At 44.2% G+C, this 26,145-nt stretch overlaps 1 protein-coding gene across 2 annotated transcripts in view; it reads left to right on the top strand.

The window, feature by feature from the left end:
* Positions 1–1,492: 1,492 nt before the first annotated feature.
* LOC125465568 (protein AMBP-like) overlaps positions 1,493–26,145 on the top strand; it is a 41,106-nt gene continuing 16,453 nt past the window's right edge. Inside the window, exons 1-6 of one of the 2 annotated variants that reach the window (XM_048559245.1) lie at positions 1,493–1,634; positions 7,502–7,644; positions 11,388–11,467; positions 24,792–24,905; positions 24,988–25,089; positions 25,981–26,024. In XM_048559245.1, coding sequence (XP_048415202.1) covers positions 1,521–1,634; positions 7,502–7,644; positions 11,388–11,467; positions 24,792–24,905; positions 24,988–25,089; positions 25,981–26,024 — 597 coding nt within the window. In that variant the 5' untranslated portion in view covers positions 1,493–1,520. The remainder of the gene's footprint in view (positions 1,635–7,501; positions 7,645–11,387; positions 11,468–24,791; positions 24,906–24,987; positions 25,090–25,980; positions 26,025–26,145) is intronic. The other variant, XM_048559246.1, reaches the window with a different exon arrangement.

Genomic DNA, 26,145 nt, shown 5'->3' with positions numbered 1-26,145 from the left:
GGATGAAGACTGCATTTTTCTCCTCTCACATCTCCACCCTCACATCTCCACCCTCATGTCTTCGTAGTTATTTTTACTTAATTGTCATATTGTTTCATCAAATTCAATGTCCTCCCTCCCAAACTGTGGGATGGGTTCTGTGGTATTATGATCAGAGCCCAAAGGGTTCCTTCACCTTGGGCTTCCTTATCCAGTCTGCCTCATTATAACAACAAATCCAGAATTGCCAGTTCCTTAGTGGGCTTGACTGCAAGGTGCTCCACAAAGCCATCTTGTGGACATTCCACAAATTCATTTTCTTCAGAACAGTTAACAACTTGTTCGGGAAAGAAGTCCCCCATGATCACGGTTATGGCTCTTACCTGTCTTTTCAATCATCTGATTCATTTCCTGCCCCACAACCTAATCTGCTTATGCCTGTGCATAACTCTGTATTTGAGGGTATAATTACAGGGGCGAAAACTTAGTAGAAGTCAAGAAAATTATGAGATGCATAGATAGAGTTGGCAGTCAGAATCTTTCTTCTCAGAGTTGAAATGTCTAATTCCGGGTGGTATACGCTTACTTTTTGAGAGGGAATGTTCGAAGGAGATGTGAGGGGCAAGTTTTTTTATACAGGGAGTGGTAGGTGTCAGGAATGTGCAGCTGGGGTGGTGGTGGAAGCAAATACAATAGTGGCATTTAAAGTGCTTTTACATAAACACATGAATATGCAAGGAATGACGGGTTACAGGCCAAATGTAGGTAGAAAGATTAGTTTAATTTGACAACATGGCACAACATCATGGGCCGAAGGACCCATTCCTGTGCTATTATGTTCTATGTTCTGTGTTATACCAGCTGTCTTGGAATTCTCACTGTCGGCTCTTCCGGAATTCACACAGTCTAATGTAATCTGGGGGATTTGGGGCAGAAGTTGCCCCTTCCTCAAGTATGGATAAAGCCGGTAAGTATGATGAATTCATCAGGTGAGAGATCAAACATCAGTTCCCATTATTGAGTTACATTCTCACAGTTGTTCTTAAGTACAATCCAAATAGTTACATGGTCAAACATCCAATACTGATGCTTAGTATTTGCAACTCCTCAACAATTTATTGCCAGCTAATTTTCAATGAGGAATTCTTTTTCATGAGTAATGTGGCTCCCTGGATCCACATAACACTCAAATCCCAATGCACCCAAAGCTCACAGAATTTTCATAGCAATGGAATATTTGGAATTTGAAATTCCCTTTTGGTACACACATTATCCAGTGGTAACCAATGACCAAGTGTGATCCACTCGATCAAAATCCTCTCTCCTGCACGCCCCCCCATACAATATCTGAGTTGCCTTTGGGATTTTGTTTCATTTCCCAGTCACTGGGTCAAGCTGTAATAAATGATTAATGAGAAAAATCAGCATTGGGTATTTGACCAACCTTTCCTGTAACTAATCAGGGATTTGGAAATACTATATAAGTCCCTGCTGCTGCATGTTGTTACTCATTTGTGTTATTTTGGATTTGACCAGAGAAAATGAGGTGCAGTGTTGTGTTGCTGTTTGCTGTGCTCTCCCTGAGAACCGGAGCTGCCGTTCCACTGAGTGAAACTGACCATGATCAGATTCAGGAAAACTTTGATTTCAATCAGGTAATTTATGTTAGATTTAACACAGTAAGACTGGTTTCCTGGGTGCTGGAGTCTGTCGTCCTCCCTTTAAATTCAATTATGGGACAGTACAGCACGGTACAGGCTCTTCGGCCCACGAGGTTAGGCTGAACTTTTACCCAAAACCTAAGGTCTATCTAACCTCCACTCCTACCTTATACTATCATCCATATGCCTTTCTATTAGTCAATTGAATGCCCCTAATGAGGCCAACTCTACGACCCTCTCTGGCAATGCACGCCACGCCCCTACTACTCTGAGTAAAGAACCTACCTCTGACATCTCCCCTATATCTACCTCCACTCACTTTAAAACTATGCCCCCTCGGAATAGCTACCTCCATCCGAGGAAAAAGTCTCTGGCTGTTCACTCTATCTATACCGCTGATCATTTTGTACACCACTATCAAGTCACCTCTCATCCTTTGTCGTTCTAAAGAGAAAAGCCCGGGCTCTCTCAATCTTTCCACATAAGACATTCCCTTCATTCCAGTCAACATCCTGGTAAATCACCTCTGCACTTTTTCCAACACTTCCAAATCTTCCCTGTAATGAGGTGACCAGAACTGGACACAATACCCCAGATATGGCTGAGCCAGGCTTTTGTACAGCTGGAGCATAACTTCACGGCTCTTGAACTCAATCTCTCTATTAATGAAAGCTAACACACCACACACCTTCTTAACAACTCTAAACACCTGGGTGGCCGCTTTCAGGGAACTGTGAACAATAATCCCAACATCCCTCTGCTCCTCCATGCCGCCAAGAATCTTTCTGTTCACCCTGTGTTCTGCTTTCAAGTTTGTCCTTCCAAAATGAATCACCTCACTCTTTTCAGAGTTAAACTCCATCTGCCACTTCTCAGCCCAGCTCTGCATCTTATCAATATCCCTTTGTAACCTAGAACAGCCCTCCGCACTGTCCACAAGTTGACCCACCTTCGTATCGTCTGCGAACTTCCTAATCCACCCTTCCACTCCGACATCCAAATCATTTACAAAACTCACAAATAGGGGAGGACCCAGATCCTTATGGTACACCACTTGTAACTGAGCACCATGTTGAATATTTCCGTCCACTACCACCCTTTGACTTCTAAGGGTCAGCCAATTCTGAATCCAATCTTCCACAGTTTCCCCTCTCCCATGCCTCCTTACTTTCTGCATGAGCAGACCATGGGGAACCTTATCAAATACCTTACTTAAATCTATGTATACCACATCCACTGCTCTACCTTCATCCACGTTTCTGGTCACCTCTTCAAAGAATTCAAGGAAGTTTGTGAGACATGATCTACCCCTCACAATCCATGCTGACTATCACGAATCAAACTGTGCCTATCCAAGTGACGATAAATCCTATCTCTCAGAGCCCTTTCCAATAATTTGCCCACCACTGAAGTAAGACTAACTGGCCTATAACTTCTGGGGTGACCCCTATTCCCATTTTTGAATAAGGGAATGACGTTTGCCACTCTCCAATCATCCGACACTACGCCCGTGGACAGTGAGGATGAAAAGATCATCAGCAAAGGCCCTGTGATCTCTTCCCTCACTTCCCATAGAATCCTTGGATAAATCCCATCAGGCCCAGGGGACTTATCTATCTTCAACTTCCTACAAATTCCTAGCACATCTTCCTTACTAACATCAACCTCATCTAGCCTACCAGCCTGTTTCACACTGTCCTCCTCTACAATTAGGCTCCTCTCAGTTGTGAATACTGAAGAAAAGTATTCATTAAGGGCCTCTCCTATCTCTTTAGGCTCTGTGCACAAGTTCCCTTCACAATCCTTGATGAGCCCTACCCTTACTCTCGTCATTCTTTTATTCCTCACATACATGTAAAAAGCCTGGAGTTTTCCTTGATCCTATCTGCCAAAGTTTTCTCATGCCCCCTAATAGCTCTCCTAAGCTCTTTCTTCAGCTATTTCCTGGCTAACTTGTCTCCTTCTAGAGCCTTTTCCGATCCTTACTTTCTAAACCTTATATAAGCATCCTTCTTCCTTTTAATCAGTCATTCGACCTTTCTCGAGAACTAAGGCTCCCTCACTCGACATCTTCCCTGCCTGCTAGGGACAAACATATTGAGAGCATGCAGTATGCATTCCTTAAACAATTTCCACATTTCTATAGTGTTCTTCCCTGACAACATCTGTTCCCATTTTATGTTACCCAGTTCTTGCCTAACAGAATTATAGTTACCCTTCCCTCAATTATAAACCTTACCCTGCTGTATGTACCTATCCTTGTCCATGATTATTGTAAAAGTAACAGAGTTATGATCACTACCACCAAAATGCTCTCCTACCAACAGGTCTTACACTTGGCCCGGTTCATTGCCAAGCACCAAATCCAAAGTGGCTTCTCCTTGTGTTGGTCTATCTCCATGCTGTGTCAGGAATCCTTCCTGAACGCACTGGACCGAATCCGCTCCATCTAAACTATTACAACTAAAATGTTTCCAATCAATATTTGGAAAGTTGAAGTCACCCATGACTACAACCTTGTGACTTCTGCAACTTTCTGCCCCCCTATCCGCTCCTCCACTTCTGTGCGACTATCTGGTTGTCTAAAAAAAACCCAACAAAGTGACTGCTCCTTTCTTGTTCCTGACCTCAACCGAAACTGACACTGTAGATGTATCATTCTCAAAATGCCTTTCAGCAGCTGCTATACTGGCCCTGACTAGCAATGCCACTCTCCCGCCTCTTTTACACCCTCCCTATTTCTTTTAAAGCATCTAAATCCCGGAAGTTCCAACAACTATTCCTGTCCCTGAGTTACCCAAGTTTCTGTAATGGCCACAACATCGTAGTTCCAAGTACCCACCCATGCTCTAAGTTCATCCGCCTTATTTCTGATACTTCTAGCATTGAAGTATACACACCTCAAATCATCTCTGTGTCCACAATTATGCTCCATCGACAGCATTTCTTTATTAACAACCTCAATCCCTGTTGTGTCCATTGGAAGGCTGAATACCTCATCCTCTGAATTATAAATCCGGTTCCCTAACCCCTGCCAATCTAGTTTAAACCAACCTGTATAACTCGAGCAAAACTCCCTCCCAGGATATTTGTGCCCTTCTGGTTCAGGTGCAACCCGTCCTTACTGTACAGGTCCCACCTTCCCTGGAATGTGCTCCAATTATCCACATGATGGGAGCCGTCCCTCCTATACCAGCCCTGTAGCCATGTGTTTAGCTGCACTATCTCCTTATTTCTTACCTCGTTATCACGTGGCACTGGTAGTAATCCAGAGATAACTACACTGTTTGTCCTGGACTTCAGCTTCCAACCTAACTCCCTATATTCGTTTTTCACATTCTCAGTGCTTTTTCTACCTATGTCATTGGTACTGATGTGTACCATGATTGCTGGTTACTCACCCTCCCCCCTAAGGACCTTGAAGACACGATCTGAGACTTCACAGACCCTGGCACCCGGGAGGCAGCATACCATCCGTTCATCTTGTTCGTGTCCACAGAACTGCCTGTCTGTGCTTCTTACTATTGAATCCCCCATTACAATTGCTCTCCTATTCTCCCCTCTTCCCTTCTGTGCCACAGGGCCAGGCTCAGAGCCAGGGACCTGTCCGCCATGGCCTTCCCCTGGTAGGTCCCCCACCCAACAGTATCCAAAACAGTATAATTATTTTTGAGGGATTGGCCACAGGTGAGTCCTGCATTGTTTGCCTATTCCCTTTCCCCCTCCTGACAGTCACCCAGCTACCTTTCTCCTGTACGTTGGGTGTGATATTCTCCAATAACTCCTCTCTATCACCCCCTCAGCCTCCCGAATGATGCGGAGTTCATCCAGCTCCAGTTTCAGTTCCCTAATGTGGTCTGTGAGGAGCTGGAGTTGGGTGCACTTCTCTCAGGTGAAGTCAGAGGGGACACAAGCAGTGACCCTTATCTCCCACATCCTGCAAGAGGAACTTGCAACTGCCCTAGCTTTCATTTCTGCTACTCTAGATTTCCAGAAAAATAAAAAAAAGTCTTACCAACCCTCCACACAGTCTTTTTATTTGGTTAGAGGAGGAGGATGGCTGGGAGACACTACACGTGTAGTGTTGCGGGTTTAGCCAATGCCTGAATGTATGAGTTCACTTCTTGGCTCGCGCTCTCTCCACTCCCACCGCTGAAAGCATGCAGGTGTAAAGGTGGGGGTGAGCTGCCTTTCTGAACCACTGCAGGCCACGTGCTGCAGGCTGACCCACAATGTCCCTAGGGATGAAATTCCAGGATATTGACCCAGCCACAGTGAAGGGACAGCAATTTATTTCTCAGTCAGGATGAGAAGTTGCTTGGAGGGAATCTTGTAGGTGTTCCCCTTGTATCTGATGCCCTTGTCCTTGATACAGAGTGTTGATCTGAAAGGTGTTGTCAAAGGATCTGTGGTACATTTCTGCAGATCATTCTTGTATATGGTGTAGCAACAGAACACCCTGTTGTGGAGGGAATGGATGCTTGTGGATGTGGTGCCAGACAAGGGGGCTGTTTTGTCCTGGATGGTGTCAAGCTTCTTGAATGTTGTTGGAGCTGCAATTATCCAGGTAAGTAGATGTATGTAAAAGTAGGGATTTTTTGCTACAATTGGACGGAGGTTGTATCTTGAGAATTGGGTATGCGTATTGTCTCCTTTTGTAAGCAGGGATTGCTCACTCAGACAATTCCTGGAATGAAGGAGCTAATCACAAGGAAATATTGAATAAGTGGTCAGAAATAAATATTTATGATTCTGAGGGGTGCTGTGGAGTTACGATTCTGTGGAGAGGATGTTTGCGTTTATGGAGAAATCTTGAACTGAGGGCACAGTTTAAAATAAAGGTACGCCCATTTAAGACAGAGAAGAGAAGGAATTTCTTATCTCAGAAGATGGTTAAACTTTGGAAGTGTCTCTCCTCGGAGAACAGTGCAGGGTCTGTCTTTGAATATCCTCAAGGCCGAGTTACAGGGATTTTGATCAGGGAGGGTTACAGAGGTCAAACAGAAAAGTGGAGTTGAGGCTTCAACCAGATAGACCAAAATCTCATTGAAAGGTGAAGCAGACTCAATGGGCTGAATGGCCTACACGTGCTCCTATTTGATATTAGGATCAATATCCATGCTGACTGAACAAAAATGACCTTCACTTAACCTTGGGAAGACTACAGCCAAGATTTAGGTCTATGCTCCAAACTCCATTCCCAAACTCCCAAGTCTATCTGTTTCCCACAAAAATCTCTGAGGCTGAACCAGGCTGTTCTAGAGCTCAGCATCATGTTCCAACTTGCCACTGGACAGCCTCTCACATTCCCTCCTCTAGCCAGAAACTTTAAATCATCCAGAATATGGCTCCTGTGTCCTTGCTCCCACAAAGCTCCTTTGATCTATCATCACTATTCTCTCTGACTTATGCTTCTTAGTAGTAACATCTCAACCTTAAAATTCTCATCGTGGTCTTTGAAATCTCTCCATGACCTCAGCCGTCCAGACCTCTGGAAACACCTCCAGCTTCACAACTCTCTAAGAGATTTATATCCTTCTAATTCTGGCCTCTTTAGCTTCCTTACTTTAATTCACCCCATCATTGGAGGCTGTGCCTTCACACGCTTGGGCCTTTGTCTCTGGAAGTCACTCCTTACACTTCCCAGTATCTTTCCCCATCTTTCCTCTTTTTAGCTGATCCTTCAAGCTCCCACTTTGACCGCACTTTGGTCTTTTGCCAAATATTGCCTTCTGTGACTTAGTCATAATTTGATTTATCACATTCCCGGATAACACCTGGAAGTTTTTATTCTGTTAAAGGTAACAAACATTAATCTGTGGATTATATGCTATAGATTTAACTACATTGTTTTCCTTCAGTTTCTTGGGACATGGTTTGCACTTGCAACTGGCTGCAATTGTTCCTGGTTCAATAAATACAAGGATACAATGACAATTACCAAGGTAACATTATCAACGTCTGAGGAATCGAATAAATTGATCGGCAACTTTGAATTTGATAGGTGAGGATACTTATTTAGATTTTGTGTGTGATATCCAACAATTCAAAATGACAAGGGTAGTTTCTAATTTAAAGAGCATGACAAGGGGGAATGAGAAGCACGGTTAACACTTCAGGTTTCTGACCTTAATTCAGAATTAACAGTGCAGAGCTTAGTGTGTGGAACTGACAGTGCACTGTGTGCAATTAAAAGTGTAGCATGTGCAATTGACAATACAGTGTGCAGAATTGATAGTAGTGGGTGGAACTGACCATGCAGTGTGAGGAAGTGACAGTGCAGCGTGTAGTGTTTAAAATGGACAGTGCTGTCTGTGGAGTGTGGAACTGACAATGCACTGTACAATGGAAAGTGTGTGCACTGACAGAGCAGAGTGCAATGTATATCATGTGGACCTGACAACTAGTGTGCAATCTGTGGTATTGACAGTGCAGTGTGCAGTGTGTGGAATTAACCGTGTAATGTGTAATGTATGGAATTAACAGTGCAGTGAGTAATGTATGGAATGGATAGTGTTGTGTGGAACTGACAAAAAAATTGTCAGAATAATACATAAAATGAGGAAAATTACTTTGTGAACAATGTTACTGATGTGAAATTTGTTAATTTCAGTGTTGAATCTGTGTGTTTAAAATGTTGAGTCAAACAATTGCCAAAACTGTCCTCTTCTCATTTCTGAGATAACAAGGTGTAGAGCTGGATGAATACAGCAGGCCAAGCAGCATCAGAGGAACAGGAAGGCTGACGTTTTGGGCCTAAACCGATCTTCATGAAGAAGGGTCTAGACCCGAAACGTCAGCCTTCCTGCTCCTATGATGCTGCTTGGCCTGCTGTCTTCATCCAGCTCTACACCTGGTTATCTCAGATTCTCCAGTATTTGCAGTTCCTACTGTCCTTGTTCTCATTTCTGTTTGTGTATGTTTTTTTTCTAGGATAGCTGTTAGGATTGGTTTTTGTTTCACCTCCTCTAGATACCAGTCTTGTTTTTTTGTTCCATTACCATCTTGTTTTATCCTGTGCTATCATCTGTTTTGGGATTCACCACCAGATTCCCCAGCACTAGAGACTCACCACCAGAATCCCCAACAATGCAGACATGCCACCAAATTCTCTAACAGTACAAACCCATCAGATCCTGCAAAACTATAGACCTATCACTATAGCATGAGTGATCCATCATCAGATTCCCCAGCACTACAGACTTATCATCAGAATCATGGGAACCAGGAGGCAAACTCTCTGCTGGTTGGAGTCATACCTGGCACATAGGAAGATGGTTGTGGTTGTTGGAGGTCAGTCATCTCGGTTCCAGGACATCTCTGCAGGAGTTCCTCAGGGTAGTGTCCGAGGCCCAACCATCTTCAGCTGCTTCATCAATGACCTTCCATCCATCATAAGGTCAGAAGAGGGGATGATTGCTGATAATTGCACAATATTCAGCACCATTTGTGACTGCTCAGGTACTGAAGCAGTCTGTGTTCTTGAGCTGGAAAGTGGCAAGTAATATTCATGCCACATAAATGCCAGGCAATGACCATTGCCAACTAGTGGCATCTAACCACCAGCCCTTGATATTCAATGATGTTACCATCACTAAATTCCCCACCCACAGCCAAGCGGTTACCAGTGACAAGAAACTTAACAGAACTCGCCACATAAACACAGTGGCTACAAGAACAGGTCTGAGGCTAGGAATATAGCAGGCCCAGCAGCATCTCAGGAGCACAAAAGCTGATGTTTCGGGCCTAGACCCTTCATCAGGGTCTAGGCCCGAAACGTCAGCTTTTGTGCTCCTGAGACGCTGCTGGGCCTGCTATGTTCATCCAGCCTCACATTTTATTATCTTGGATTCTCCAGCATCTGCAGTTCCCATTATCACTGAGGCTAGGAATACTCTGGTAAGTAACTCACCTCATGACTCCCTGAAGACTGTCCACCATCTACAAGGCACAAATCAGGGGTGTGATGGAATAGTCCTCATCTGCCCGTTTGATGAAGAAGGCAGATGGCATGCTTGCCTTCTTTGGCTGGGGCATGGAGTACAAGAGTTGGCAAAATATGTTGCAGCTATACAAACCCTTGTTAGGCCGCATTTGGAGTATTGTATGCAGTTTTGGTTGCCACAGTGGAAGTTTTGGAGAGGGTGCAAAGAAGGTTCACCAGGATGTTGCCTGGTCTCCAGGCATTGGCTATGAAGAAAGATTAAAAAGATTAGAATTGTTTTCATTGGAAAGATGGCAGCTGAGACAAGACCTGATAGAGGTCACAAATTTATGGCAGGCATACTTAGGGTGGATAGTCAGAGGACTTTTCCCAGGTTTGAAGTTTCAGTTACCAAGGGACACAGTTTCAAGGTGAGAGGGCAAAACTTTAAAGGAGAAGTGCGACAAAAATTTTTCACATAGAGAGTGGTAGGAGCCTGGAACACACTGCCAGAGGAGATGGTGGAAGCAGGCACATTGGCACCTTTTGAGAGGTGTCTGGATGGTTACATGAATAGGGAGGGAATAGAGGGAAATGGACTAAATAAGGGCAGAAGGTTTATTAATTAGTTCAGACAGGGCATGATGATTGACACAAGCTTGGAGGGCTGAAAGCCTGTTCTTGTGCTGTATGTCTCCCTGTTCTTTTGATTGGCATCACATCCACAAATATCCACTCCCTCCACCAGCGACACTTAGTGTACGGTTCATATTAGTGCCATTCACAAGATACTTGGCAGAAATCCACCAAAAATTCTTAGCTGTGCCTTCAAAACAAACTTCCATCCAGACGGAAAAGGGCAGCAGATATATGGGAGCACCACCAGCTGCAAGTTCTCCTTCAAGCCACTCACATTCTGACTCAGAAATATATCATTATTCCTTCACTGTCACTGGCAAAAATCCTGGAAGTCCCTCCCTAAGGACGTTGTGGGTCAATGTACCGCTAGAAGACTGTGCACGACCACCTCCGCAAGGGCAACTGTGGACAAGCAATAAATGCTGGTCCAGCCTATGACACCCAAATCCCAACAATGAATAAAAAAATCCCCTACAATACAGATCCAATGGATCCCCTAACAATACAGAACCACCAACACATCCAGTAACAATACAGGTCCACTGAAAGATCCCTCACAATACAGTTCCAGTAGATCCCCTAACAGTTCAAACCCACCACTTGATCATCCAGCATTACAGACCCACCTACAGACCCACCTGCACTACAAACTTATTGTCAGATCCCCTAGCACTAGAGATTCGCCAACAGATACCTCAGCATTAGTGACTCACCGTCAGACTGTCCAGCACTACAGTCTCACCATCAGATCTTCCAGGACTAGTGACTCACTATCAGATCCCCAGAACTAAAGAAGCATCATCAGATCCCACAGAACTAGAGACTCCACTAGATTCTACAGAACTAGATATTCACCATTAGACCCTCTAGCACTACAATCACACCATCAAATCTTCTAGGACTAGCAACTTGTCACCAGATCTAAAGGCATACCAGTCTTACCAGTGCTAAAGATTTACCATCAGATGCAGTGTCATTACAGAATTACCACCAAATCCCTTAGAGCTAGAGATGCACCACAAGATACCCAGCACAACAGGCCCACCACCCGATACCTTGTCATTACTGATTCACCACCAGACCTCTGGCTCACGGCTGTCTAAAATGCAGCCATAATGTAGTAATACTACAGTCCAGTCCTCCAATACAATTCATCTCTCTGTGCTTTCTCATTTCATTGTTAGGAATGGAACCTGTGATCACCTAGTGGGAGATTACGAGATACAAGACATTCCAGGACACTTTGTATTCAATTCCACTTCAGGTAGGTCAAAGCTCTCAATTCAAATCAACTGAGAATTGCATTGAGCATCATCTGTATCCTGACCTCCTGCAGCATTTGGGAAGAAAATATGAAACAGGAGAGATGGCCAAATAATGAATGGGGTAATAATGAGCAATATTGCATGGAGTGATATGAAGGATATTGAATGGAGTGATATGAAGGATACTGAATGGAGTGATATGAAGGATACTGAATGGAGATTTTAAAGGGTATTGAATGATGTGCTATATATAATACGAAGAATATTGAACAGACTGTTGTGAAGGATATTGAATGGGATGATAGGAAGAACATGTTTAAGCAGGCCGAAGAAGATGAAAGTCTGATAGTTCTAGGTAGGCAGTGCTAAAGTGTAGGAGCTTGGTATTTGATCCATTAGTTACCATAAATGAATCTCTGAGAAATGAAATGTTATTTCACTTCAGCTTGGAGAAGGATGAGGAGAAATTGCTCTTTGTTTGGGATCAAATAGATGAGCAGAATCAAGAAAAAAGTATGGATTGTAGGATTGTGATCAGAATAGTTCTAGAGCAGAATCTTAAATTCCAAACAGTCTTGGCTGAACTTTCAGGTGCTGCACAGTCAGACGAACTGTTTTCCACTTGAGCTGTGAAACTAAAATTCTACACACTCTCTGATAGTCTAAATAATCTCCTTACTTGAAATAGAAAAGGGGCAGGGGAGATCTCTCTGGTATCCTGGCCAATGGTAATCCCTCAAACAATTCACTGATTCTCAAGCTATTAAGAACAAAGAAGATTACAGCACAGGAACAGGCCCTTTGGCCCTCCAGGCCTGCGCTGATCCAGATCCTCTATCTAAACCTGTCGCCTATTTTCCAAGGATCTGTATCCCTCTACTCCCTGCCCATTCATGTATCTGTCCAGATACATCTTAAATGACGCTATTGTGCCCGCCTCTACCACCTCCACTGGCAGCGTGTTCCAGGCACCCACCACCCTCTGTGTAAAGAATTTTCCACGCATATCTCCCATAAACTTTTCCCCTCTCACCTTGAAGTCGTGACCCCTAGTAACTGAGTTCCCCATTCTGGGAAAGAGCTTCTTGCTGTCCACCCTGTCTATATCTCTCATGATTTTGTCTCTCTTTCTGGGACCTTACTGTTCACAACAGGATGCAAGATTTGCTTGGCAATGAGAGATTTCTAAGCCATGATTGGGCAGGGATGGTCATAGTGCTATTACCTCTTTGGTGGATAAATCCTCCAATATCCTGACAGAGTGCTCACTTCGAACAGAACAAATTAGGAAGTGTAAGAGAAAAGGGAACAAATGACTTTCTGGTTAGTACCAAGAGTGTTCCTTCAACTGAGACATCAAAACATTCAACACCTCACCATTGCACACAGAGTAAAGCATCTCCTACATTATCACCATCTAAAACATTCAGGACAGTGACATCACAGGGTTAGATACAGGGTAAAGTTGCCTCTACTCTTTTAAACTGAAAGTAAAGCTTCCTCAACACTGTCCCAATCAAACACGCCTTAGACAAATACAGCACTGGTATTGATACAGAGTAAAACTATCTCTACTCTTTCATTAAAACAGCAAGTTGAAAATAATTATTAAACAGCCCTGCTGGATTTCAATATCAAACCCTGCCACCAGCTCCGTAGGGGGAGAGCTCCAGCGCAAGCTGACCATATCCCAGCCTGTGATGATAGAAGACAGGCAACTCCTGGAAGAGGACCTCAGAATGGGGCAACTCTGTGAATAAGAACTACGTGCCATTACAGAGGCCGTGCACCTGATGGAAGAAATACATCATCGGGGTGCACCACTTTGGACTAGGCTTGATGTCAAGATATCATGAAGTCTTATGGCTTTAAGTTAAACATTGACAGTGTAACCTCCTGCTGATTACATATAACAGCCTTTCTCCACTAATGAATTAGTACTCTTCCATGTTAAGCAACATTTAGAGAAACCATTGATGCTACCAAGGGAACAAAATGTACTCTGGATGGAGGATTTCAATGCCCACCACCAAGCGTAGCTCAGCAGCAGTACTACTGACCGAGCTTGTCGGGTCCTAAAAGATAGAGCTGCTAGACTGGGTCTGTGGCAGGTGGTGAGGGACCCAGAAGAGGGAATAACATAATTGACATCATCTTTACAAATCTCTTAACTGCAGTTGCAACTGTCCATGACTGTATCAGTAGGAGTGGCCATCGCACAGTCCTTGTGGAGACAAAGTCCCACCTTCACAGTGAGAATAAGCTCTATCATGTTGGGTGGCATTATCACTGTGCTAAATGGGACAGACTTCACACAGAGCTAGCAACTCAAGATTGGGCATCCATGAGACGCTGTGGGCCATCAACAGCAGCAGAATTGTACTCCAGCACAATCTGTAACCTCATGGCCCAGCACATCACCCACTCAACCATTACTATCAAGCCAGGGAATCAGTCCTGGCTCAATGCAGAGTGCACGAGGGCATGCCAGGAACAGCACCAGGCCTATCTGAAAATGACGTGTCAACCTGATGAGGCCACCAAATCTGTCAAACAGCATAAGCAGCAAGTGAGAGACAGAGCTAAGTGATCCCACAACTGATGGATCAGATCTAAGCTCTGCATTCCTGCCACATTGAATTGTGAATGGTGGTGGAAAATTAAACAAATCAATGGAGGAGGCTGCATAAATATCCCCATGCTCAATCATTATAGATTATATAGAATCCCTACTCTGTGGAAACTGGCCATTTGGCCTAACAAGTCCACACCTATCCTCCAAAGACCATCCCACACACCTAACCTACACATTCCTGAACACTGTGGGTAATTTAGCATAGCCAATTCACCTAACCTGCACATCTTTAGACTGTAGGAGGAAACTGGAGGACCGGGTAGAAGCCCATGCAGACACAGGAGAATGTGTAAACTCCACACAGACAGTCTCCCAAAAGTGGAATTGAACCCAGGTCCTTAGCACTGTGAGGTAGCAGTGCTAACCACCGAGCCACAGTGCCACCTTAGCACATTGAAGAGCCTGGCACATGAGTGCAAAAGATAAGACTGAAACTTTCACAGCAATCTTCAGCCAGAAATACTGAGTGAATGAACCATCTCTGCTGCTTCCAATGGTTCCCAGCATTACAGATACCAGTCTTCAGCCAAATTGATTCACTCCACAAGATGCCCAGAAGTAGTTGGAGACACTGGGTATTGCAAAGGCAATGGGTCCTGATAACATTTCCACAATAGTATTGAAAACCTGTGCTTCAGGCCTTGCTGCTTCCCTTGTTAAACTCTTCAGTATACTTCCAACACTGGCATCTACTCAATAATGTGGAAAATTGCCCGGGTATGTCTTATACATAAAAATCTAACCCAGTCAATTACCACCCCATCAGTCTATTCTCGATCATCAGTAAAGTGATGGAAGACATCATCAACAGTGTTATCAAGCAGCACCTGCTCAGCGATTACTTGCTTAGTAATGCCCAGTTTTGGATCTACCAGGGCCACTCAGCTCCTGACCTCATTGCAGCCTTGATGCTAATATCGGAAAAAGAGTTGAATTCCAGAGGTGAGGTGAAAGTGACAGTCCTTGACATCAAGGCTGCATTCGACTGACTGTGGCATCACAGAGCCCTAGCAAAACCGGAATCGATGGCTATCAGGGGGAAATCTGTCTGGTGGTTTGAGTCATACCTAGCACATAGGAAGACAGTTGTGGTTGTTTCAGTCATTTCAGCTTCAAGATATCTTGGTAGTGTCCTAGGCCCAACCATCTTCAGCTGCTTCATCAATGACCTTCCATCTATCATAAGTGAGAATGTTCACAAATAATTGCACAACGTTTAGCACTACTCGTGACTCCTCAGATTCTGAAGCAGTCCATGTTCAAATGCAACAAGATCTGGATAATATCCAGCTTGGGCTGACAAGTGGCAAGTAATGTTTGTGCCACACAAATGTCAGGCTATGACTATCACTAATAACAGACAATTTAACTACTGGCCCTTGAATTCAATGAAGTTACCAGCACCGAATCCCCCACTATCAACATCCTGGGGTTATCCCTGATCAGAAACTCAACTGGACTTGCCACATAAACACAGTGGCCAGAAAAGCAAGCCAGAGATACTGTGGTGACTAATTCACCTCCTGACTCCCCAATGCCTGTCCATCATCTACCAGGCACAAGTCAGGAGTGTGATGGAATACTCCCCTTTTGCCTGAATGAGGGTAGCTCCAAAAATACTCAAGAAGCTTGACACCATCTAGAACTAAGCAGCACACTTGATTGGCACTACATCTGCAAGCAACAATTCTTCCATCACTGATTTTCAGTACTATCTACAAGATGCACTGCAGAAATTCAAAGACCTTCAGACAGCACCTTCCAAACCCACCACCACTTCCATCCAGAAGGACAAGCACAGCAGACACATGGGAACACCACCACTTTCAAGTTCCCCTCCAAGCCATTCATTATCTTGACTTTGAAATATATCATCATTTCTTCAATGTCACTGAGGCAAGATCTTGGAATTCTCTCCCTAATGACATTTTGGATCAATCCACAGCAGGTGGACTGCAGTGGTTCAAGAAAGTAACTCACCACCTTCTCAAGAGCAACTAGGGACGTTCAATAACTGCTCAGCCAGCCACAATCACATCCCATGAATCAATAAGAAAAAGTGCAGGGGTGCTGTCAGGGGCCCATTAACCTTCACTAGATGCTTCACACACAGAAGTCTGATCCAGGCAACAAATTGAACATAGAACATAGAACAGAAAAGCAGAGTACAGGATCTTCGGCTCACGATAATGTGCCAACATATTATCCTTCTCTAAGATCAAACTAACCTGCGTACCCTTCATTTTATTATCATCCATGTGCCTATCCAAGAGTCACTTAAATGTCCCTAACGTATCTGACTCTACTACCACTGCTGGCAATGCATTCCACGCACCCACCACTCTTTGTGTAAGTGCATCCCAAACTCGAAAGCTCACAAAGTCCCTACCAGAGACTTGTGATCAACTCGGTCTAAAGCCTTTGCCTGATCAGGAGAAAGAAAGGCACTTGATAGGCCAGCCCTCTGGGAATAGTAGGACATTTCCCAGACTGGGTGGATGTTGTGGTGGATGCTCCGACCCAGGGCAGTGTGGGGCTGGTCTTTTGAATTCCACCCGGTCAAGTACTCTCAGGATCCTATATGTCTCAATTAAGTAAACTCTTACTCTTCTAAACTTCCGAGGATACAGGCCTAACCTGTCTAATCTTTCCTCATAAAGCAATCTGCTCATTCTAGGTTTTAGTCCAGTAAACCTTCTCTGAATTGCTCCCATTACATTAACATACGGTGAATATGGTGACCAATACTGTACACAGTACTCTAGATGTCCCTTATGTATCTGACTCTATCTTACCAATGCCCTGTATAATTGAAGTATAACCTCCTTAGTTTTGTATTCAATTTGTCTCACAATAAAACCTAACATTCTACTGATGTTGTACCAGCATACTAAGCTTCTGTGAATCATACACGAGAACACCCAGATCCCTCTATACCTCAGAGTTCTGCAACCTCTCACCATTTGGATAATATGCTTTATTTTCATTCTGCTACCAAAATGGATTATTTCATGCTTTCCCACATTGTACTCCATCTTCCAGATATTTTATTAATTAATAAATATCTATATTCCTTCACAGGCTTCTTAATCCAGGTTCAGGTCCCCTGTTTTTGTATTTTGTTAACTTTCTCTTGTATGCCAATTTTTCCTCTCATTAATCTTTTTGTAATACTTTGCTGTTTTTGAAATTCTGTCCAACCTTCTGACTTTCCTGATCTTTACAGAATTAAGTCATTTTGTTGAGTTTGATACTATCTTTGACTTTTTTTTAGTTAACTATGGATGGCAGGCCTGTCCTTTGGAATTTTTCTTGTATGTTGGAATGTATCTATTCTACACTTTCTGGAATATCCCCTTAAATGATCACCACTGCATCTCTGTTGACCTATCTCTTAACCTAAATTGTTCATGTTTGCTAGTTCTGCTTTCATGCCCTCACTGCTCTTGTTTAAATTCAACTCAGTAGTCTTGACTCACACTTCTCCCATTTTATTGCATACAAAGTTCAAACATAGTAGGATCACTGCTACCCTGGAGCTCTTTCACTACAATGTGAACAATTAATCCTATCTTGTTGGTCAAAACCAGATTTAGTGTAGCCTGTCTCTGGTTAATGCCATAACATGCTGGTCTAAAAAACTGTCCCAAAAACATTCAATGAATTCTGCCTCCAGTGAACTTTTTCACATCTGGTTTCTCCATTCCAAGTGTATGTAAAATTCCCCATGATAATCCTGGACCCCCATAACAAGCTCCCATGATTCCTTCCTTGGTATCCTGTTGTTACTACTAGAGGGCCAATTGTAATAAATGACCACTTGCCATTATCATTCCTCGTCTCTACCCGGACTGCTTCTATTTCCTGGTTTCCTGAATTTAGGTCATCCCTCTCTATTGTGACAAAATCATCTTTAATTAACAAAGTCACTCTTCCACCCTTTCCTAGCTTCCTGCCCTTCTAAATGTCACATACCCTTCAATATTCAGTCCTAATCTCAGTCATTCCGCAGCCATATCACAGTAAAGGCCATGAAAACTTACCTCAATTTGTGCTACCAGTTCATCTGTTTTGTTTCATGTTATGTGCATTTAAATACAGTACCTTGAGTTTTGTTACTTCTATCACCTTTCATCGAAACTAGAGATGTGCTCTTAGATCTACATTTTCTGTACCTTCCTGTCATTGTCTGTTTAGCACTTCACACATTAATTTCTTCCTCTGTTGCATTTCCCCACATTTTGGTTCATCACATGTTCCCCAATTTGGGCCTTAACTGGCCACTATTTAGTTTAAAATCAGCTCTGCTTTCCCAGTTATCCAGTGCATGAGAACATCAATCCTAGTACAGTTCAGGAGTAGACAATCCCATTGGTATAGATGCCACTTACTCCAGTATTTGTGCCAGGGTTTAAACTAGTATGGCAGGGGGGTGGGAACCTGAGCTGTATACTAGAGGTGAGCGTTGATGCAGGTGAGGCAGTAGCAAGAGGTAGACCAGCTAGTGGGAAGGATTTTCCTGGGAAGGAACCAAGGGATCGGTTAAAGTGTGTTTGCTTTAATGCAAGGAGTATCAGGAATAAAAGTGATGAACTTAGAGCATGGATCAGTACCTGGTGCTATGATGTTGTGGCCATAGCAGAGACATGGGTTTCTCATGGGCAGGAATGGTTGCTGGATCTTCCAGGGTTTAGAACATTTAAAAAGAATAGGGAGGGGGGAAAAAGAGGAGGGGGTGTAGCACTACTAATCAGAGAGGGTATCACAGCTACAGAAGTTTCCTTTGTCGAGGAAGATCTGCCTACTGAGTCAGTGTGGGTGGAAATTAGGAACAGCAAGGGAGTAGTCACCTCGTTAGGGGTTTACTACAGGCCCCCCAATAGCAGCAGGGAGATTGAAGAAAGCATAGGTCGACAGATTTTGGAAAAGTGTGGACGCAGTAGGGTTGTTGTAATGGGTGACTTTAACTTTCCTAATATTGATTGGAACCTCCTTCGAGCAGAAGATTTGAATGGAGCTGTTTTTGTAAGGTGTGTTCAGGAGGGTTTCCTAACGCAGTACGTTGACAGGCCGACGAGGGGAGAGGCCATTCTAGACTTGGTGCTCGGAAACGAGCCGGGGCAGGTATCAGATCTTGTGGTGGGAGAGCATTTTGGTGATAGTGACCATAACTGCCTCACATTCTATATAGCTATGGAGAAGGAGAGGATTAGGCAAAATGGGAGGATATTTAATTGGGGAAGAGGAAACTATGATGCGATTAGACATGAGTTAGGAAGCATGGACTGGGAGCAGTTGTTCCATGGTAAGGGAACTATAGACATGTGGAGACTGTTTAAGGAACAGTTGTTGGGAGTGATGAGTAAATATGTCCCTCTGAGACAGGCAAGAAGGGGTAAGATAAAGGAACCTTGGATGACGAGAGCGGTGGAGCTTCTTGTGAAAAGGAAGAAGGTAGCTTACATAAGGTGGAGGAAGCTAGGGTCAAGTTCAGCTAGAGAGGATTACATGCAGGCAAGGAAGGAGCTCAAAAATGGTCTGAGGAGAGCCAGGAGGGGGCACGAGAAAGGCTTGGCAGAAGGAATCCGGGAAAACACAAAGGCATTTTACACTTACGTGAGGAATAAGAGAATGGTCAAGGAAAGAGTAGGGCCGATCAGGGATAGCATAGGGAACTTGTGTGTGGAGCCCGAGGAGGTACGGGAAGCCCTAAATGAGTTTTTTGCTTCTGTCTTTACGAAAGAAACGAACTTTGTAGTGAATGAAACCTTTGAAGAGCAGGTGTGCATGCTGGAATGGATAGAGATAGAGGAAGCTGATGTGCTGAAAATTTTGTCAAACATTAAGAGTGACAAGTCGCCAGGCCCGGACCAGATTTGTCCTCGGCTGCTTTGGAAAGCGAGAAATGCAATTGCTTCGCCACTTGCGAAGATCTTTGCATCCTCGCTCTCCACTGGAGTCGTACCTGAGGACTGGAGAGAGGCAAATGTAATTCCTCTCTTCAAGAAAGGAAATAGGGAAATCCCCGGCAATTATAGACCAGTAAGTTTCACATCTGTCGTCTGCAAGGTGTTAGAAAGGATTCTGAGGGATAAGATTTATGACCATCTGGAAGAGCATGGCTTGATCAAATACAGTCAACACGGCTTTGTGAGGGGTAGGTCATGCCTTACAAACCTTATCGAGTTTTTTGAGGATGTGACTAGAAAAGTTGATGAGGGTCGAGCTGTGGATGTGGTGTATATGGATTTCAGTAAGGCATTTGATAAGGTTCCCCATGGTAGGCTCATTCAGAAGGTCAGGAGGAATGGGATACAGGGAAACTTAGCTGCTTGGATACAGAATTGGCTGGCCAACAGAAGACAGCGAGTGGTAGTAGAAGGAAAATATTCTGCCTGGAAGTCAGTGGTGAGTGGGGTTCCACAGGGCTCTGTCCTTGGGCCTCTACTGTTTGTAATTTTTATTAATGACTTGGATGAGGGAATTGAAGGATGGGTCAGCAAGTTTGCAGACGACACAAAGGTCGGAGGTGTCGTTGACAGTGTAGAGGGCTGTTGTAGGCTGCAGCGGGACATTGACAGGATGCAGAGATGGGCTGAGAGGTGGCAGATGGAGTTCAACCTGGATAAATGCGAGGTGATGCATTTTGGAAGGTCGAATTTGAAAGCTGAGTACAGGATTAAGGATAGGATTCTTGGCAGCGTGGAGGAACAGAGGGATCTTGGTGTGCAGATACATAGATCCCTTAAAATGGCCACCCAAGTGGACAGGGTTGTTAAGACAGCATATGGTGTTTTGGCTTTCATTAACAGGGGGATTGAGTTTAAGAGTCGTGAGATCTTGTTGCAGCTCTATAAAACTTTGGTTAGACCGCACTTGGAATACTGCGTCCAGTTCTGGGCGCCCTATTATAGGAAAGATGTGGATGCTTTGGAGAGGGTTCAGAGGAGGTTTACCAGGATGCTGCCTGGACTGGAGGGCTTATCTTATGAAGAGAGGTTGACTGAGCTCGGTCTCTTTTCATTGGAGAAAAGGAGGAGGAGAGGGGACCTAATTGAGGTATACAAGATAATGAGAGGCATAGATAGAGTTGATAGCCAGAGACTATTTCCCAGGGCAGAAATGGCTAGCACGAGGGGTCATAGTTTTAAGCTGGTTGGTGGAAAGTATAGAGGGGATGTCAGAGGCAGGTTCTTTACGCAGAGAGTTGTGAGAGCATGGAATGCGTTGCCAGCAGCAGTTGTGGAAGCAAGGCCATTGGGGTCATTTAAGAGACTGCTGGACATGTATATGGTCACAGAAATTTGAGGGTGCATACATGAGGATCAATGGTCGGCACAACATTGTGGGCTGAAGGGCCTGTTCTGTGCTGTACTGTTCTATGTTCTATGTTCTATGTTCTAAATCAGAATACACTTTGCCCACACCAATCTTTCAGCCAGGCATTCATATCACTAAAAAAAACTGAAAAACCTGTGGATGCCGTAAATCAGGAACAAAGACAAAGTTGCTGGAAAAGCTCAGCAGGCCTGGCAGCATCTGTGAAGGAAAAAACAGAGTTAACGTTTTGGGTCCGGTGACCCCTCCGCAGAACTGATGGTGGCTGGGTAAACATCAGTTTATATGCAGAAAATAGGGAGGTCTGTGGGGTAGGGAGTAAATGATAGGATAGAGCCCAGTGAGAGAGAGAGAGAGAGAGAGATAGAGAGACAGTTGGACAGACAAAGGAGTCACTAAAAATCAGGCTGGGAGGGTGAATAATTGTTAATGGGGACTGTAGGTGACTAACAGCAGTGGTGTGTAATAGCAAGCTATGTGGTAAAAAGGCCTGTTGTGTAAGGTAAGGAGCTGGGACATGGGAGAGTTTAGGCCCTAAAATGATTAAATTCAATATTGAGTCCGGAGGGCCGTAGGGTCCCCAAGCGGAAAATGAGGTGTTGTTCCTCCAGCTTGCATTGGGCTTCACTGGAACACTGCAGCAAGCCAGAGACAGAGATGTAGGACAGGCAGCAAGGATGTGCATTGAAGTGGCAGGTGACAGGTAGTTCAGGGCCTTTTTTGTGAGCAGAATGTAGATGTTCTGCGAAGTGGTCGCCAGGTCTATGCTTCGTTTCACCAATGTAGAGGAGACCACATTGTGAGCAGCGAATGCAGTAGACCAGATTCTGGGAAGTGCAGGTGAAGTGTTGCTTCACCTGGAAGGTATGTTTGGGCCCTTGAATGCTGGGGATGGAGGAGGTAAATGCGCAGGTGTTGTACCTTCGCCAGTTACAGGGGAAGGCCCATAGGGCTGTGAGGAGGTGTTGGGGGTGAAGGAAGTGTGGTGCAGGGTGTTCCGGAGGGAACAGTTCCTGCGGAAGGGGGACAAGGGAGGGGAGGGGAATATGTGTCTGGTGCTGGCATCTTGCTGAAGGTGGCAGAAATGGTGTCAGATGATCTTCTGGGTGTGGATGCTGGTGGGATGGTAGTGAGGATAAGGGGGACACTATCGCTGTTGCAGGAGGGAAGAGGAGGGGTGAGGGCGGAAGTATGGGAGATGGGTCGGACCTGGTTAAGGGCTCTGTGACAACGGAGCTGGGAAATCATCAGTTGAAGAAGAAGGTGGACATTTCGGAAGCTCTCTTGTCAAAGTTGGTGTCATCTGAACATATGCGATGGAGATGGAGGAACTGAAAGAATGGGATGGAGTCTTTACAGGAAGTGGGGTGTGAGGATATATAGTCCAAGTAGCTGTGGGAGACAGTGGGTTTGTAATGGATATTGGTGGCCAGTCTATCCCCAGAAATAGAAACAGAAATGTCGAAGAAGGGAAGGGAGGAGTCAGAGATAGACCAGGTGAAAGTGAAGGCAGGGTGGAAATTGGAGGCGAAATTGATGAAGTTTTCTAATTCCAGACAAGAGAGGAAGCAGCACTGATGATATCATCGATGTATCGGAGAAAGAGTTGTGGGTGGGGGCTGGAATAGGACTGGAACAAAGGAATGTTTCACATACCCCACAAACAGGCAGGACAAACTAGTGTCCATACGGGTACCCCTGGCAACCCCTCTTACCTGAAGAAAATTAGAGGGGTTGAAAGAGAAGTTGTTGAGGGTGAGGCCAAGCGGAGGAGCGTGGTGGTGGGTGGGGATAGTTCAGGTCTTTGCTCCAACAAGAAGCAGAGAGCCTTAAGACCCTCCTAGTGGGGAATGGACGTGTAAAGGGATTGAACATCATAGTAAAGGGGAGGTGGTTGGAGCTGGTAAACTGGAAGTTTTGAAACTGGCTAAAGGCAAGGAGATGAATCATGGATGTATGTGGGTAGGGATCGGACTGGGATGGGGGGGAGAAAACTGAACCAAGGTAGGAAGAGATAAGTTCTGTGAGGCATAAGAAGGCTGAAACAACGGGTCTCTGCATAGCCTGCATGAATTAATACTATTGCATTCATTTCTGGTCACCACATTACAGGAAGGATGTAGAGTCTTGGAGACAGTGCAGAAGACATTTACCAGGATGCTGCTTGGATTAGAGGGTATGAGCTATAAGGAGAGACTAGAAATACTTTGGCTGTCTTCTCTAGAGTGGCAGAGGCTGGGGAAATATTTAAAAGAAGTTTATAAAATTATGAGATGCATAACTAAGGTTGACAGTCAGAATCTTTTTGCCAGAGTTGAAATGTCTGATACTAGTTAGCATGCATTTAAGGTGAGGGGGGGGTAGATTAAAGGAGATGTGAGGAACATGTGTCGAACGTGGTTTATCCAATGCCAACTGGCACGTGGCTCAGGTAATAATCCTGAAATAATTATCTTTGAGGTTCTACCTCTCAATTTGGTGCCTAGTTAGAATTCAGGCCTTAGAACAGTACAACTCACAATCTTGTGCTGAACATAGTGTCAAATTATCCCTTCTCCTGCCATGGGTCTATATCCCTCCATCCTTTGCACATTTATGTGTTTGTCTAAAAGTCCCTTAAATGCTCCATCATATCTGTCTCCATGACAACCCTTGGTAGCGTGTTCCAGACTCCTACCTCTCTCTCTGTAAAAAAAAATGCTCCTCACATCTCCTTTAAACTTCCCGCCTGGCCCACCTTAAATGCATACTACCTAGTATTAGACATTTTAACTCTGGCAAAAAGATTCTGACTGTCAACCCTATCTACGCTTCTCATAGTTTTATAAACTTCTTTCAAGTATCTCCCCAGCCTCTGCCATTTTAGAGAAAACAACCTGAGTTTTTCTAGTCTCTCCTTATAGCTCATACCCTCTAATCCAGGCAGCATCCTGGTAAATGTCTTCTGCACTGTCTCTGAGTCTCCATATCCTTCCTGTAATGTGGTGACCAGAATTGATTGCAATAATATTAATTCCTCATACAGGCAATGCAGAACTTCTTTCCTAGCTCTGCCAATGTCATAGGTGCCTCCATTGATCATGATAACTTCCCAGTATTTAATTGGAGGACATTGCTGCTTGTCTAGTGGTGGATGTTGGAATAATATTGTGACAATGTAGAGATACTGGAGGAAGGGAGTGAAGTGGTGCTGATGTCAAGCTGGCTATGGTCATTTTACATGGGAAAAACTAAGGTAGTGTTGAAATTGAGGCAATGGAGGGGGCAATGATCTTGGAGAGGAAAGAGGGTTGGAGGTGGGGTCTACCCAATAAAGAAAGTCATTAAGCAGCTAGTATTTTTTTTAACAGCTTATGCAAGCAGAACAGATATTCAAGTCATCAAAATGAACTACCAGGAATATGCATTTTTGCTGTTGAACACAATGAAAGCAGCAACCAGCTCAGAGTCAGTGGCCCTGTACGGTAAGAAATTCTACATCAGCTCGTCCACTCACCACTTTCTAAGAGTGATTTCTGGATCTTTAACTCAACATCCACCTCCTAGGAAGGACACGGAAACTAAGGAAGGAGATCAAGGACGAGTTCAAAGACTTTGCATTGAGACATGGAATCCCAGGGGAGATGGTCTTATTTCTGCCAGAAAAAGGTAAGTACATCATAAGCTCTTGAGCCCCACTGCAACCTGTCACTCATTCCCCGTTGTGTGCCATTCCATTAGAAAAACAAAAAGCTGGTTTAGATTCCAGCAGTGTAAACAATCAATACCTCCACCAGCGATGTTCGATCACAGCATTGTATACTGTTTCCAAGATGCACTGCAGTAACTTACCAAGGCTCCTTAGGAAGCACCTTCCAAACACATGACCACTTCAATCCAGTGGGACATGGGCAATAGCTACATGGGAACACCAGCTGCTGCAATTTCCCCTCCAAAGCCACTCACACCCTGACCTGGAAATATACAGCTATTTCTTCACTGTTGCTGAGCCAATATCCCATAACTTCCTAACAGCATTGTGGGTGGCTGGTATTATATGTTACAACAGGAATAGTTAGAAAAGACAGCTCAAACCATCTTCTCAAGGAGCATTGAGAGTTGGGCATTAAAGTCTGGTTTTCCCAGTGACATTCCAATAACAAATAATACAACAACAAACTCAGGCTGTACAATCTAACACTAGACACTTGTTTCACCATTACCAGCTCAATGTGCTGCTATTCCTCTTACATTCAGGATCACTTTCATTCTAAAACAGAAAGAGAGAGAAAAGAAGAGGGAAGAGGAGGAAAAGGTCAAAAGTGACGAAATAGAGAAAAGAGTCAAAGAGAAGTAAAACAAAGTGACCATCAGTTCCCCTGTTTTCCACCTGATAGGGACTCACTGAGATCTGATTGTCATACTGTGGTTTGGATGATGAAGATAATTAATGATTATGGAGCCCTCCTGACTCCCTCTGGTTTTGAATGACCATCATGAAATGTTGATGTTGATCAGTCTTTATAAAGAAGATCCTAACTGTGTGTCTGTTCCTAACAGGAGCATGTCTTCCATGGGACCCCATCCCAGAGTCACCAGTCAAGGTGAGGCAATCAGTCAATCACTTCCTGAGTAGCTGGCTATTCGGCCATGAGCACAGATAGTGTTTGAGTTGAGTGTTGCAGTGATCGGTGTTTGGGAGATCTAGTGAACGGGGTGGCTCAG

The sequence above is a fragment of the Stegostoma tigrinum genome, chromosome 29, assembly GCF_030684315.1.
Source record: "Stegostoma tigrinum isolate sSteTig4 chromosome 29, sSteTig4.hap1, whole genome shotgun sequence".
NCBI lineage: Eukaryota > Metazoa > Chordata > Chondrichthyes > Orectolobiformes > Stegostomatidae > Stegostoma > Stegostoma tigrinum.
The sequence above is the reverse complement of the archived record's forward strand: the minus strand, read 5'-3'. Positions and strand labels throughout refer to the sequence as shown.